This window comes from Dendropsophus ebraccatus, chromosome 12, assembly GCF_027789765.1.
Source record: "Dendropsophus ebraccatus isolate aDenEbr1 chromosome 12, aDenEbr1.pat, whole genome shotgun sequence".
Taxonomy (NCBI): domain Eukaryota; kingdom Metazoa; phylum Chordata; class Amphibia; order Anura; family Hylidae; genus Dendropsophus; species Dendropsophus ebraccatus.
In genome coordinates this window covers 84149320-84165169 of record NC_091465.1, presented here as the reverse complement: position 1 = coordinate 84165169, position 15850 = coordinate 84149320, and the positions used below count along the sequence as shown (strand labels likewise).

At 49.8% G+C, this 15850-nt stretch overlaps 1 protein-coding gene across 1 annotated transcript; it reads left to right on the top strand.

Moving 5' to 3' along the window:
• Positions 1 to 5260: 5260 nt before the first annotated feature.
• On the top strand, positions 5261 to 15548 carry LOC138769745 (cysteine-rich venom protein 1-like). Its single transcript, XM_069948392.1, has 4 exons — positions 5261 to 5337; positions 5473 to 5515; positions 7708 to 7752; positions 15071 to 15548. The coding sequence occupies exons 2-4, from the start codon at positions 5479 to 5481 to the stop codon at positions 15433 to 15435; spliced, it is 447 nt and encodes a 148-aa protein (XP_069804493.1). The 5' UTR covers positions 5261 to 5337; positions 5473 to 5478; the 3' UTR covers positions 15436 to 15548.
• Positions 15549 to 15850: the final 302 nt, after the last annotated feature.

Here is a 15850-nt window from a genome sequence, read left to right as displayed (position 1 = left end):
GTACTGGAAGAGCCGGGTGCCAGTGGTCCCGGAGCGTCAATATTGGCGCTCCTGGACCGGGCGGCAGCAGGCTGGTAAGATTTAGGCTGGGGAGGGCCTAAACCAATGGCTCTTCCCACCCTGGTGTTACCAGGCTGCTGTCGTTTGGTTTTTAACCCGGCTGGTTATAAAAATAGGGGGGACCCTATGCGGTTTTTTAAATTATTTATTTATTTAAAAAAAAAAAACGCATAGGGCCCCCCCTATTTTTATAACCAGCCGGGTTAAAAACCAAACGACAGCAGCCTGGTTACACCAGGGTGGGAAGAGCCATTGGTTTAGGCCCTCCCAGCCTAAATCTTACCAGCCTGCTGCCGCCCGCTCCAGGAGCGCCAATTTTGACGCTCCGGGACCACTGGCACCCGGCTCTTCCCAGTACCCCTGGTAGCATTGGGTACTGGGGTAATAATAGGGGGTTAGTGTTAGCCATTTTATACCGGCTAACACTAGGCCCCAACTTAGTAATGGATTCCGTCTATTAGACGGCTTCCACTACTAAGTCTATAAAGTAAAGAAATAAAGACAAGACACAAGTTAAAATTTTTTTTAATTCAAATAAAAACACCCCCACACCCCTCATTGACCATTTTATTAAAAAAAAAAACAACAAACAACCGCTGGTCATCGATGTAGTCCACGGAATCCGACGTAATCCACAGGATACCGATATCTGAAAAACAAAAAGGGAGAAACACATAAAAAACACACAAACAGGAGCACAACACCCATCATTGTGAGCGGTGTTGTGCACCTTACAGTATGCAGCATCTTTACAGATCGCTGCTTACAGTCTGGCCCCCAAGGGGTTAAGGGAGGATGTATTGCATCCCCCTTAACCCCTTGGGGGCCAGACTGATGTCAGACTGCACCCATCCCAGCAAGGAAGGGGTTAAGTGACCCCCCCTTCCTTGCTGGGAGGAGTGCAGTGCAGGGGAGGGGGTGGGGAGAGCTCTATACTCACCCCGATGTGTCCTCTTCGCTGGTCCGCAGCACAATAAAGTCACTGTACTGCGGACCGGCTCATTATATGTGCGCTCAGCCGAACAGCCAATCAGCTGAGCGCACATATAATTCTAAATGTTTCTTCTAATAATGCTATTGTCATAACATAATTAGAAGAAACATTTGATGTTTTCATTAAAGTAAAGTGATAATTAGTACAGAATGCTCTATTGCCGGCATATGAATTACCGGCTTATGGAGCTTCCTGTACTAATTAATATTTAATTAATAAAACACATTTTCGATGAAATAAATTCAGTTTCGTTGGTCAATAATTTAATTCTAACGAATCCATCATTGTGCAATTAAATATACTGTCAAAAAATAAATATATATATAAATATACATTTATTTATATATCTATTTATTTTAACAGTATATTTAATTGCAAAATGATGGATTAGTTTAAATTTAATTATTGAACAACGAAAGGGACTTTATTACAACGAAAATGTGTTTTATTATTTTAATATATTAACCATGAGAGACATCGGCATTAGTGCAGAGGATCGCAAACCCCGGTAATAGCGATTCATGTAAACTGTTTCCCTGCTTTCCCAGATGCATTTGCATCACTTTCTTAAGATTTTATTTGTTATTTTTAGTTGAACCAGGTTTCCAAGTAAATGACCGTATGTTTTGAGCCGCATGTCTATTTTTTCTCACGGCCGGAGTTTCATCCGCACATTTACAGCCGCATAAAAAATACAGCCGCACAGTTACATAGTGTGAACCTAGCCCCCAGGGTGCCTTCCCACCTACTGTATCCGCAGTGGGTCTCACACTGCGGATTCACAGCGAGATCCACTGCGGTTCCGGTACCATTCACCCCAATGATAGCACATACTCGCAGCGGGATTGACATCCCGATGTGAGTATGTGCTTTAACCCCCTGCCGCCCGCAACCCCTCCTCCTGCAGCCCCATCGCCGCCCCCATCGGCCCCGCCGCCGCCCACATCTCCCATCGCCGCCCCCATCAGCCCCGCCGCCGCCCACATCTGCCATCAGCCCCGCAGCCCGCCGGGACCGGCTGAGCGGGACCGGAGCCGGGAGCATCACTGCAGCCACGCCGAGGAGCAGGTAATGTATGCTCTCAGCGGCGGGCTGCGGGGCTGATGGGGGATTCGGGCGGCGGCGGGCTGATGGGGGTGGCGGGGCTGCAGGAGGAGGGGATGCAGGCGGCAGGGGGTTAAAGCACATACTCACAGCGGGATGTCAATCCCGCTGCCAGTATGTGCTATCATTGGGGTGAATGGTACCGGATCCGCAGCGGATCGGTAGGTGTGAAGGCACCCTAATTGTTGTTTCCAGATATCTGTCATGAGCTATCAAAAATCAGTCAGGGTAAAGTTATAAAATTAATAATTAAAAAAAATGGTGGTAGGGCTCAGTTTGGATGGAACGGCCCAGTAGTTATCTATAGTCCTATTAGGCACAAGGTAGACCCGTGTTAGATTGATAGATATATGGTAGAAGTGGGTAGACTCCCTATTAAGTAGGTAAATCCCCTATTTTGGTATGTAGACCCCCTATTAGAAAGGTAGATCCCCTTCTGTGTTAGGTAGACCCCCAACCTCCTGTAGGCTATGTGCCCCTCCCCCCTGACCTCTTGTAGGCTATGCCATTTGCTTATAGCAGCCTGCACTTTACAAGAGTAATTTGCAGAGTATGGAGACCATAGCTCTCTGCTCCAGCACAGTTATTACCTGAACCATATAAGACCTGACCAATACCGCCATACTGTGACTGGATAACACTGCCACACCAGACCTGACCAATACCACCATATTGTGACTGGATAACACCGCTATACCAGACCTGACCAATACCGCTATACTGTGACTGGATGACACTACCATACAAGACTTGACCAATACCAACACACTGTGACTGGATAACACCGCCAGACCTGACCAATACCGCCATACTGTGACTGGATAACACTGCCACACCAGACCTGACCAATACCGCCATACTGTGACTGGATAACACTGCCACACCAGACCTGACCAATACCGCCATACTGTGACTGGATAACACCGCCATACCAGACCTGACCAATACCACCATACTGTGAATGGATAAGACTGCCATACCAGACCTGACCAATACCGCCATATTGTGACTGGATAACACCGCTATACCAGACCTGACCAATACCGCTATACTGTGACTGGATGACACTACCATACAAGACTTGACCAATACCAACACACTGTGACTGGATAACACCGCCAGACCTGACCAATACCGCCATACTGTGACTGGATAACACTGCCACACCAGACCTGACCAATACCGCCATACTGTGACTGGATAACACCGCCATACCAGACCTGACCAATACCGCCATATTGTGACTGGATAACACCGCTATACCAGACCTGACCAATACCGCTATACTGTGACTGGATGACACTACCATACCAGACCTGACCAATACCGCCATACCGTGACTGGATAACACTGCCACAACAGGCCTGACCAATACTACCATACCCCCTTCCGAAAAGACACTAGATTTTCTGGCAAGTGTGAACAGGAGGTGGAAGACTAGAAAAATTTAAAAAATGTAAAATTGTTTCCTTCCCCCTGCTCCCTGGTGCTGCCCCCATGCACCACGAGTGCCTATTGATAAATACGACCCTGCAGGTGTACAGGACCCCAAAACTATACACTACAGGTGCACAGGACCTCCACCAACTATATACTACAGGTGTACAGGACCCCAGACTATACACTGCAGGTATACAGGACCTCCACCAACTCTATACTACAGGTATACAGGACCTCCACCGACTATATACTACAGGTATACAGGACCCCAAACTATACACTACAGGTATAGAGGAATCCAAAACTATACACTACATGTATACAGGACTCCCACCAACTCTATACTACAGGTATACAGCACCTCCACCAACTCTATACTACAGGTATACAGGACCCCAAACTATACACTACAGGTATACAAGACCCTAAAACTATACACTACAGGTATACAGGACCTCCACCAACTATATACTACAGGTATACAGGACCCCAAACTCTACACTACCGGTATACGAGACCCCAAAACTATACACTATAGGTATACAGGACCTCTACCAACTATACACTACAGGTATACAGGACCTCCATCAACTATATACTACAGGTATACAGGACCCCAAAACTATACACTACAGGTATACAGGACCTTCACCAACTATATACTACAGATATGCAGCACCTCTAACAACTTTATACTACAGGTAGACAGGACCCCTAAACTTTACACTACAGGTATACAAGACCTCTACCAACTATAAACTACAGGTACACAGGACCCCCAAACTATACACTACAGGTATATAGGACCCCCAAACTATATACTACAGGTATACTAGACCCCCACCGACTATACACTACAGGTATCCAGGACCCTCAAACTATAAACTACCGGTATAGAAGACCTCCACCAACTATACATTACAGGTATACAGCACCTTCACCAACTATATATTACAGGTATACAGGACCCCCAACTATACAGTACAGGTATACAGGACCTCTACCAGCTATACACTGCAGGTATACAGTACTTCCCAAACTATACAGTACAGGTATACAGCTCCCCCCTTATTATACACAGCCCCCCCCCCTAATTATACACTACTGGTATACAGGACCTCCCGCAACTATACACTACAGGCATACAGCCCCCCCAAACTACACACTACAGGTATACAAGACCCCCTCAACTAGACACTACAGGTTTACAGCTCCCCCCCAACTATACACTACAGGTGATGGATGTTTGAAGTTTTTAGTTTATTTCTAATGTGCATAAGCTACAATTTACATAAACAGTGCAGAACTGTTGGGTATATAGGGGCATATAGGGCTACTGGCGATTTCCCCTAAAATAAAAAAAACAAGGACATAGATTGGCCTCCTGGGCACCTTAGAATAAATCTAATTAACACACTGACACTTTATACCCGGGCAGCGCCGGTTTCTAGTATATATATATATATATATTATCAGCAGCTGTGCCCACATAGTACATCCATGCTGTTATATATTATAGTGCCAGGCACAGGGCACATAGAGTACATGGCTGCAGGGTCACTGTAACCTGTAACTAGAAGAGCGTGAGTTACTGCGGAGCATAAATCATATTATAATATCTACCATGGGTGAGGCTGATACTATTAATGCCCTGGGCAGGATATATAGCCGGACATTATACAGGTATCACATCCACCGGTTCTATCACGTACCAGCCTGCTCCTCCGCACATCACACAGGTAGGCACTGCTTCAACTCAGCTACAACAACCCTCACAGCTCTGATACATTGTAACAAACCTGATCTCCATTCACCGACAGCAAGCAGAGATCAGAAAACACTGAATTTTCTCACTGGATTTTTGTCTTTTACAGCTGGACATGTCTCCCTTCTCTGAGCTGCGGCTGGCACTGCTGGGTGAGTTACAGCATTTATTTGGAGGGGATTTTGTACACCAGGGGTACTCAACAACTTTTAGTGAGGGTCCACTTACCGGGATCAATTGTCAGGTGAAGGTCTGAGCTGAACATCAGTAGGAAACGTGTTTTGTTACTTTTTACAAACGTTGTTGAATTATTTACATACAGAATTGTTGCTTATTACTGGGAAAACTGTCATTTTTTTTCTCTCTCACCGGTCCTTTGAAATTAGGTACAAAGGGGGTGAATAGCCCCCCTGTGCGCTCTACCCCTGTAGTATATAGCCACCCTTTCCACTCTCCCCCTGTCGTATATAGCACCCCTGTGCACTCTCCCCCTGTAGTATATACCACCCCTGTTGCTCCCCCGGTAGTATATAGCCCCCCTGAGTGCTCTATCCCAGTAGTATATAGCCCCCCTGTGAGCTCTCCCCCAGTAGTATATAGCCCCCTGTGTGCTCTCCCCTTGTAGTATATAGCCCTCTGTGCGCTCTTCCCCGGTAGTATATAGCCCCCTGTGCGCTCTCCCCCAGTAGTATAAAGCCCCCTGTGTGCTCTCCCCCAGTAGTATATAGCCCCCTGTGCACTCTCCCCCTGAAGTATAAAGCCCCCCTGTGCTCTCCCCCTGCAGTATATAGCCCCTCTGTGTGCTCTCACCCAGTAGTATATAACCCCCTGTGTGCTCTCCCCCTCCCATATAGCCCTCCTATTGCTCCCCCAGTAGTATATAGCCCCCCTGTGCGCTCTCTTCCTCCCATATAGCCCCCCTGTGCACTCTCTTCCTTCCATATAGCCCCCTATTGCTCCCCCAGTAGTATATAGCCCCCCTGTGCGCTCTCACCCAGTAGTATATAGCCCCCCTGTGCGCTCTCCCCTGTAGTATATAGCCCCCCTGTGTACTCTCCCCCTCCCAAATAGCCCCCCCTGTGCGCTCTCCCCCAGTAGTATATAGCCCCCTGTGCGCTCTCCCCTGTAGTATATAGCCCCCCTGTGCACTCTCCCCCTGTAGTATATAGCCCCCTGTGCGCTCTCCCCCTGTAGTATATAGCCCCCAGTGCACTCTCCCCCTGTAGTATATAGCCCCCTGTGTGCTCTCCCTGTAGCATATAGCCCCCTATGCGCTCTCCCCCTGTAGTATATAGCTCCCTATGCACTCTCCCCCTGTAGTATATAGCCCCCTGTGCTCTCCCCTAGTATATAGACCCCTGTGCACTCTCCCCCAGTAGTATATAGCCCCCCTCTGCTCTCTCCCCCTGTAGTATATAGCCCCCCTGTGCGCTCTCCCCCTGTAGTATATAGCCCCCTGTGTGCTCTCCCCCTGTAGTATATAGCCCCCTGTGCGCTCTCCCCCTGTAGTATATAGCCCCCTGTGCACTCCCCCTGTATTATATAGCCCCCCTGTGCTCTCTCCCCCTGTAGTATATAGCCCCCGGTGCGCTCTCCCCCTCCCATATAGCCCTCCTATTGCTCCCATTGCTCCCCCAGTAGTATATAGCCCCCTGTGCACTCTCCCCCAGTAGTATATAGCCCCCCTGTGCTCTCTCCCCCTGTAGTATATAGCCCCCTGTGCGCTCTCCCCTGTAGTATATATCCCCCTGTGCTCTCTCCCCCTCCCATATAGCCCCCCTGTGCACTCTCCCCCTCCCATATAGCCCCCTTGTACATGTCGCCTAGACAAAAAAAAACAAAAAAACCACAACTAACCCAGCACCTCGCTCCCCCGCTGCAGCTGTTTTCCTTTCTTCTCCTGTCGGCCTGGCCCCCGGCTGATACGCGTTCTCTGGGGACAACCCGGGGATTCCCCAGCAGAGCGCGCACCAGTGACTTCAGTGACTGCCGGACTGCTACTACTGGAAGTTCAGGATGGCGGCGTACACTGAGGTCACTGGTGCGCGCTCTGCTGGGGAATATGGAGATATTATTTGATATTATCCCAGCAATATAATGTAGCTTTATCTGAGCACTATATGTGATATTATCTCACAACAATATAGTAATATAATCTGAGCACTGTATGGCAGTATTATCTCAGCACTATATAGAGATATCATCTGAGCACTATATGGCAGTATAATCTCAGCACTATAGAGTCAGTGGAGAGTCGGGAGACCCCCATACACCTTACACTAGAGTCGTCTATCAGTATATGGGAGTTTTAATAACCGGACGTGTGATAATTTGTGTTTTTCAGCTGCAGCCATCATACTGGTCAGTGCACAGGAAGAGCCGCAGGATAGTGAGTATTATACATTCACACTGTTATATATTATCTAGAATCTCTTATGGTCCCCAAACTTATGTCAGCCAAACCCGACTCTTGGGGGGTATAAAGTGTATGGGGACTACCGAGACCCCACTGCCAGATGATGTTGGTGGATACAAAGGTTAAGGGTAATGGAAAATCACGACTCTACCCCTTTGTTCTGGGAGACATAATCCGGCATTAGAGCTGTCTGGCTGTGGCTTACTCCTACCCTCTCCATAGAGAGCACAGGAACATTTTTCCATGCCAAACGTTTCTGGGAGTTATGGTACTTACTGAGCCACACTATAACACTGAGCCACAATATATTACTTACCGAGTCACAATATAAGACTGCATTGACCTCCATGACCCACTTAACCATTAACACATACCCCACCGCCAGGAAAAATGACACAAGACAACCTCTTCCTTTGCTGGGTGAAGATCAGCCACAGCTTTTATTAATGTAATCTCTAACTTTGTTTAACCAGCACTCTCCAGTGCCAACTCAAAACCGTTCAAACAGCCGTGGTATGCCGCCGGCGGACTCCCGCCGTACATGTCTGGCTGTTCTCAAACACCATTAATCAGGAATATTCAGGCCAAGCTGTGACTTCGCAGCAAACTGTATTCAAACACCCACGGTGTGGTAAAGGCAAACTCAATTTTCATAACGTCACAGAAACATATCTTTCACATCTTTATCATAAAAATTATTATTATTTTTTTTTTATTTTATTTTTTTAATTTTTTTTTTTTTACAGTTACAAAAAGGGGAGGGAGGGAGGGAAAACCGCTTCAGTGGTGCAGTGACCAGGAACCAGGAAACAGCCCAACTATATAGAGGTACCCACCCCTTTACACCTGCATGGTTCTCCATAGGCTCAAAAAGCCGCAAAGGCCCTGGATTGGCTTAAAGGGACAAAGTAGGCAGGGAAGAAAAAGGGGGGGGGAGGAGAAACAAAAGGGGGGAGGTAAAACAGAACCACAACTTTAACCCATTCCTGGCGGTAACACCTAAAGCTGCCTGCACTATGGAGATTGGCACATGCAGTCAGCCTGCGCCCTTCTTAATCAGTCGGGCTCCATACAGACTGCATTGACCTCCATGACCCACTTAACCATTAACACATACCCCACAGCCAGGAAAAATGACACAAGACAACCTCTTCCTTTGCCGGGTGAAGATCGGCCACAGCTTTTATTAATGTAATCTCTAACTTTGTTTAACCAGCACTCTCCAGTGCCAACTCAAAACCGTTCAAACAGCCGTGGTATGCCGCCGGCGGACTCCCGCCGTACATGTCTGGCTGTTCTCAAACACCATTAATCAGGAATATTCAGGCCACGAAGAAGCCCTGTGACCCCTACACAGGGCTACGACCCCCACCCAAAAGGAAGAGGGCTTGCTCGATCCCATCCTGGAGGCCGGATAGGAAAATGTCATGCCCAATTTCACTGAGATGCACTCCATCGGAAGACATGAGGCCCCGATTATCGCCCTCCAACTGGCGATGACGGACTACAATTCCTGAACGAGAACGAACAAAACGCGACATTCTCGCATTGAGTGTTTGCCTGGCACGCTCTATCGCCAGGGGGTCCCTGGCATACTGCCACAATACGCGGGGAACAACCTCTGACCATACTAGGACAAATTCCGAAAACAACGGACCAAAACGTAAAATGTCAGCACGCATGAGTGCCATCAGCTCATTTATCTTAGCATGACAGAGGTTGTTCCCGCCCGCATGCACCAATCGACAAGTGACCCCGGCAATCGACATGACCTCAGAAAGGACCTGAGGCCAACGCAGCCCCCGTATGCCCCTCCAAAAGACTTCGATATGACGGAAACCCAGGCTCCTGCCACCAGGACGAACTTCAGCGCGCTGGCCAGCCCGGAATATGTAGGAATGGCCCAGTATCCATACAGTTGGGGGAACCACGTCTAGAACAGGAGGAAAAAAAAAAAAAACAGTTAAACACTTACACAAGCAACTCCGGCCTGACATAGCGAGCATAACACGCAGAGCGCCACCGGCCGATCCGCATAACCGCCGATTCGGGCAAACCCGCTCTTGCCGTCTCCGTCGCTGCCCCGATGCGGAAGGAGTGTGTCCCGTACTCCTTCGGGGATAGGCCCAACGCTTCTAGTAACTTACGTAACATCGTGCGGAATTGAAAAACTGTGAGGGGGGAGCCATCCTCATGCACCAAAAACCGCTCGGAACTGGCCCTAATTTTATTGTAGTCAGCGACTAAACGTACCGGGCAAACCGCGCCATCGACCGACCACAACGGCAGCCACGTACCCTGACCATACTGATCAGTCTTCGACCGCCTAATCCTAATCCGCACCGACCCCTCCCCAGCAACCACATCGTCGCTGCGCAGACCCCCCGACTTGACCTTAGACGGAGGTAAGAGCTCCCCTATACGCAGCGCACCAAAAAAGCCAAGGCCGAAAGCCACGGCAAAGAGGGCACTCTCATAAGGAGATCTGCAAGCTGTCGGGCAAAACTGGATCATGCGGACTAGCAACTGATAGGAAACCGGGCGCCGCTGATCAACCCTCACCCTCTCCTTTTTCCATCCCTTCAGGGCCTGTCTAATCAGGAACGCCCTGGTAACATCCCCCCAACCCAAAAGCTTAAAGTAAAACGAAACCCCTGCAAGCTTTCGCTGCGCAACAAAGCCAGAAGCCCCAGACGCCCTGATCGCCAAAACAAATTCTACCGTGATTTCCAACCTTACAGCCTCGTCACCAGCCGCATCTCGTCCCTGGACCAGCGAGCACCACTCCTCCCACGCCTTACCATGCAATCTCCACGTCGCCGGCGTCACCGAAGCAGCAACCATTTCCATCATCTGAGGTCCACGAGGTTCCACAACCGTTCCGGGCAAGGGCATCCCACCTCCTTGGCTCCAGGCAGGAGCGCTCTGAAATCCTGCCAATTAAAACGTGATAACGCATCAGCAACAGAATTCTGAACGCCAGGCACATGACGAGACCTGAAATAGATATTATACTCCAGACAACGTAAGACCAAGTGCCGAAGGAGACTGATGACTGGAGGGGAGGAGAAAGACAGGCTATTGATACATCGAACTACCCCCAGATTATCAGACCAAAAACATATATGCTTATTGGCGAGGCGGGTGCCCCAGATTTCAACAGCAACCACAATAGGGAAAAGCTCCAGCAGAGTGAGTTTCCTGCACAAACCCAACTCGCTCCACTCCACCGGCCATGCCCCCGCACACCAGTCATCACCTAGGATGGCCCCAAAACCAACAGCTCCTGCAGCGTCGGTGAACAGAGCCAATTCGTCGTTAGCCATCCTAGCCCCCATTAAACAGGTGCGCCCGATATACGAGCCAAGAAACTCCTTCCATACTCTGAGGTCTGCCTTTAAAATGCCGGTGATACGAATGCGGTGCTCAGGGAGGCGAATGCCCTTGGTAGCCAAGGACAGCCGTCTCGAGAAAATACGCCTCTTCGGCATCACCCGGCATGCAAAAACGAGAAGGCCCAACAAGGATTGCATCTGCTTAAGGGTGACCTTAGACACTGCCAAAAAAACATCAATTAAGTCTACTAATTTTGCCAACTTATCCGGGGGAAGGTGGAAGACCATAGCCACCGTGTCTATCTCGATTCCCAAAAAGGTGAGAACCGTGGCAGGACCCTCCGTCTTCTCCAGTGACAGCGGGACCCCAAAATGATGCATGAAAAACTGAAACGTGGACAACAAAAACTGGCATGACGAATCGTGCGGGGAACCAACAAAAAGAAAATCGTCCAAATAATGTATAATAGAGCTGGATCCCGTTTCATAACGCACCACCCACTCCAGGAAGGAGCTGAAAATTTCAAAGAAGTGGCAAGAAATGGAACAACCCATAGGTAGGCACATATCATAGTAGAACCTGCCCTCCCACCGAAAACCCAGCAAATGATGACAATCGGGGTGAACAGGTAGCAGTCGGAAGGCAGACTCCACGTCAGATTTAGCCAAGAGGGCCCCCCTACCCTCCCTCCTGACCAACATAACGGCTTTGTCAAAAGAAACGTGAGAGACTGATGCATCATCTGCCGAGATACCATCGTTAACAGACGAACAGATGATGTATGAGTCTGTATTTTCCGGGTTCCTTTTTTGGGACCACCCCCAGAGGGGAGATCCTCAGGTTATAAAAGGGGAGGCCATCAAAGGGGCCCGCGACCCTGCCCAGAGCCACTTCTTTCGCGATCTTATCACCAGTCACAACCGAGTGCTCATGGGCCGACTTTAAATTCTCAGAAAACTGGGGTTGACCTGAATAGTTGAACGGGATAAAGAAACCAAACTGAAAACCTTCAGAAATAACAGAAGCATCAGAACTATTGGGGTAGCTGTCTAGCCAAGGGCGCATCGCGATTACGCTCACCGGCGTCCTTGACCTCGGTAGGGGCTGATTTATTAATTTGTCGCACAGAGGGCCTGGGGCAGCGCGAGGCAGTGTGAGCTCCACCGCACACGGAGCATTCGTGCTTGTATTTGCACAGCCCTGCGAAACGACAACTGCCTTCATTAAAGAGCCAACAGGCTCCAGGTCTGCGCACGGCCACCGACCCCGAAGCGGAAACCCCTCCGGGAGCAGTGGCCGCGGGCTGAAAGGGCTGGGATCTAGGCGCCATCATTAGGCGAAGCCACACATCCGTGGCCCTGACGCCCCAGCCGATATCCGGCTGCAACGCCAGGCGCCGTCGGAAGTCCTCATCGTAACGCCACCAGGCGGATCCCCCATGCGACTTGTAAGCGCTGTAAATGCTGTCAAAATAGACAAACAGTTCTGAGCATCGCTCCGGATGCTTCTGACCCATGACGCAACCGAGGACCGAAAAGGCCTGTATCCAGTTATTCATTGTCCTCGCCACCCGGGGCTTTCTAAACTCTGAAACTCTGGCGTTGTCAGTAAAAACCCGCCTTTCCTTATCCACCGTAAACTGATCAGCTGATATAAGGGACCAAATGTCCACATACTGGTTAGACCATATCTTCTCCTTAGTGTCCGCATCCAAGTGCGCCCCCAAAGGGCTGATACCACAGAAGAACGCCTCCTTATAGATACCAGCCCTGGGGGGGAGGGGGGGCTTAACAGCTGGAACAGCATTACCGGCAGGTGAGGAAAGCTTACACAAAATAGACTGCAAAGCAGATAACACCTCATTGTTACCTGACTCCCCTGCACCCCATGCCCCCGTGAAACTGAACTCACCATTCCTTGAAGCCGACGGCTCAGCAACTGGAACAGGCGGAGGAACGTTCGGTCCCACCGAAACTGGGACAGGACTCGATACAGGCACGGGAACACCAGCGGAACGTGATGATCTCCTAGATAAAAGAGAATATTCCCGCCGTCTACGGTGACCCCTCGGGCTCCGACCAGAGACCTCCGAGGCGCTCGTTGAACCGTCAGAAGTCGACGGGGACCGCTAACGGGAGGACCTGGAACGCCTATGGCTGCCGGAGACCCTGGATCGTCGTCTGGAGCTGCGATAGTGTCGGCCAGACGACCCGCGGTGGTAGGAATGCCGCGGGCTCTGAGAAGCTGATGAAGAGCGAGATCTGCGACGTCTCGAAACGCTCTTGCGAGACACCGATCCGGCAGGTGGGCAAAGCAGTGGGGCCTCAGTAGGGAGTGGGGTGGCTATACCGCTACTAGCGGGCACAGCGGCTAATGCCATTTGTGCCGCAAGAGGGGCAACTGGTGGCAGCACAGCCCCAACAGTAGGGGGCTGGGCACTAGCCGAGGCAGCATTCTCTAAAACTGCCGGAGCGATTGCCGGGGGGGGGGGTCCGGGGTGTCAGCAGCAGAAGGCTGCTCTGAGGGGAGAGGAGCATCCTCGGAGGACACGCTAGCCGTGCCTCCCATGCTGAGCCAGGGATAGGGAAACGCCCGGCCACCAAATAAATCCTGGGTAGGGGATTGCTGGGAGGCGGTATGCGCCGCCTCACGGGAACTGGCGGGAGTAACTGTTAGGCCGCACACCGGGGGGAGCAGAGGTGGCACAGACCGGGTAACCAGAGGCACCTGGGCAGCTCCGGCAGCAGTGGCAGCTGAGGACCGGGAGGGGGTAGGCGAACGCCGCCGGGAGGAAGAGCGGGAGATGACTCGGGGAGGAGGGGAAGCAGGAGCAGCACTCACAAGACCAGCCCGGCGGGACCTGACACGTGCCCGACCGGAAACCGGAAGTGACTGGCTGGGGCTAAGCCGGTCGGGAGCGCGTGGGCAACGCGCTGAACGCCTACCCGTGCCGGAGTTCGGAGGAGGAGGGGGAACCGGAGGGGGGCTGATCCCAGACAGGAACCTGCTGAGCCAGCCCTCACCCTCCGTAGCAGCGCGCGCCTGCAGCGCGGCCATCAACAACTCATCGGCGGAAGCCATGGGAGCAGCCACTCTAAAACCGCTTCAGTGGTGCAGTGACCAGGAACCAGGAAACAGCCCAACTATATAGAGGTACCCACCCCTTTACACCTGCATGGTTCTCCATAGGCTCAAAAAGCCGCAAAGGCCCTGGATTGGCTTAAAGGGACAAAGTAGGCAGGGAAGAAAAAGGGGGGGGGGGAGGAGAAACAAAAGGGGGGGAGGTAAAACATAACCACAACTTTAACCCATTCCTGGCGGTAACACCTAAAGCTGCCTGCACTATGGAGATTGGCACATGCAGTCAGCCTGCGCCCTTCTTAATCAGTCGGGCTCCATACACACCGAGCCACAATATATTACTTACTGAGCCACAATATATTACTCACTGAGTCACAATATATTACTTACTGAGTCACAATATATTACTTACTGAGCCAGAATATATTACTTTCTGAGTCACACTATAACACTGAGCCACAGTATATTCCTTACCAAGCCACAATATATTACTTACCGAGCCACAATATATTACTTACTGAGTCCCAATATACCCTGATAGTAAGTCATTCTGCTTTTACACAATATATTACTCACCGAGCCGTTGAACCTCTATATTTTACTCATTGAGCCTATATAACCACTATATACCAATCAGTGAGCAAGTGTATATTCTTTTAGCTATTATATAACCACTGAGCCACTACATCTCTCTATTAAACACCAAATGACTATAACAATTGAGCTGCTATATTCTACTCACTAAATAACCGGTTGACCACCAAGCCATTTTACACCACTGAGCCACTATATCATACTCATATATACATCCTATATATAATAGCCATATGCCTACTCAGATCCTTTCCTCACTAACATTATTATCACTTTGCAGCCACTCCAATAGTCTGTGACCCGGACAAGGTATACAATCCTTGTGGGAGCGCCTGCCCCCCGACCTGCCTCGACCCCAATGGAGGCGCCTGTAATAAGAAATGCAACCCCGGCTGCTTCTGTAAGGACGGCTATGTGGCGGATGGAGAAAGGTGTATAGATAAGAAGTTATGTGACTCCTGCACCGGGAACACCACGTATACATCATGCGGCTCAATGTGCCAGGACACCTGCACCAGAACGTATAAACCAACCAACCCCTGCAAATTGTCATGTTTCATAGGCTGCAAGTGTAAACCAGGGTACGTGTACCTGAATGACAAGAAGGAGAAATGTATCCTCCCCCAGGATTGTCCCAAGGTGTAAATCAGACCAGGGAGACCCCCGGAGCTCATCCAGGACCCCATATGTGACTCTTCCTTCTCTTATTACTGAAGGGGGATTGTGGTTTGTGCCATGTAATAAAAGATTCACAATCATTTCCTTGTGTTTCATATCGCTGGAAAACTGGGGGTGAATTGTTATCCGTCTTTATTGAGCTGTCCCTTTATTAGGCTATGTATTATACCACTGTCCCTGTATTATAATGCTGTCCCTGTATTATAATGCTGTCCCTGTATGATACTACTTGACTAGGGAATTGCTGACCCAGGGGCTTGTCTACCCACAATTCAAACCCACTAACAATAATAAAAACACCACTCAGTAATTTCAGAAAACATGGCCACAGCAGCCTCTTATTAACACAGATATAACAAGATATATACAACATATAAACAAC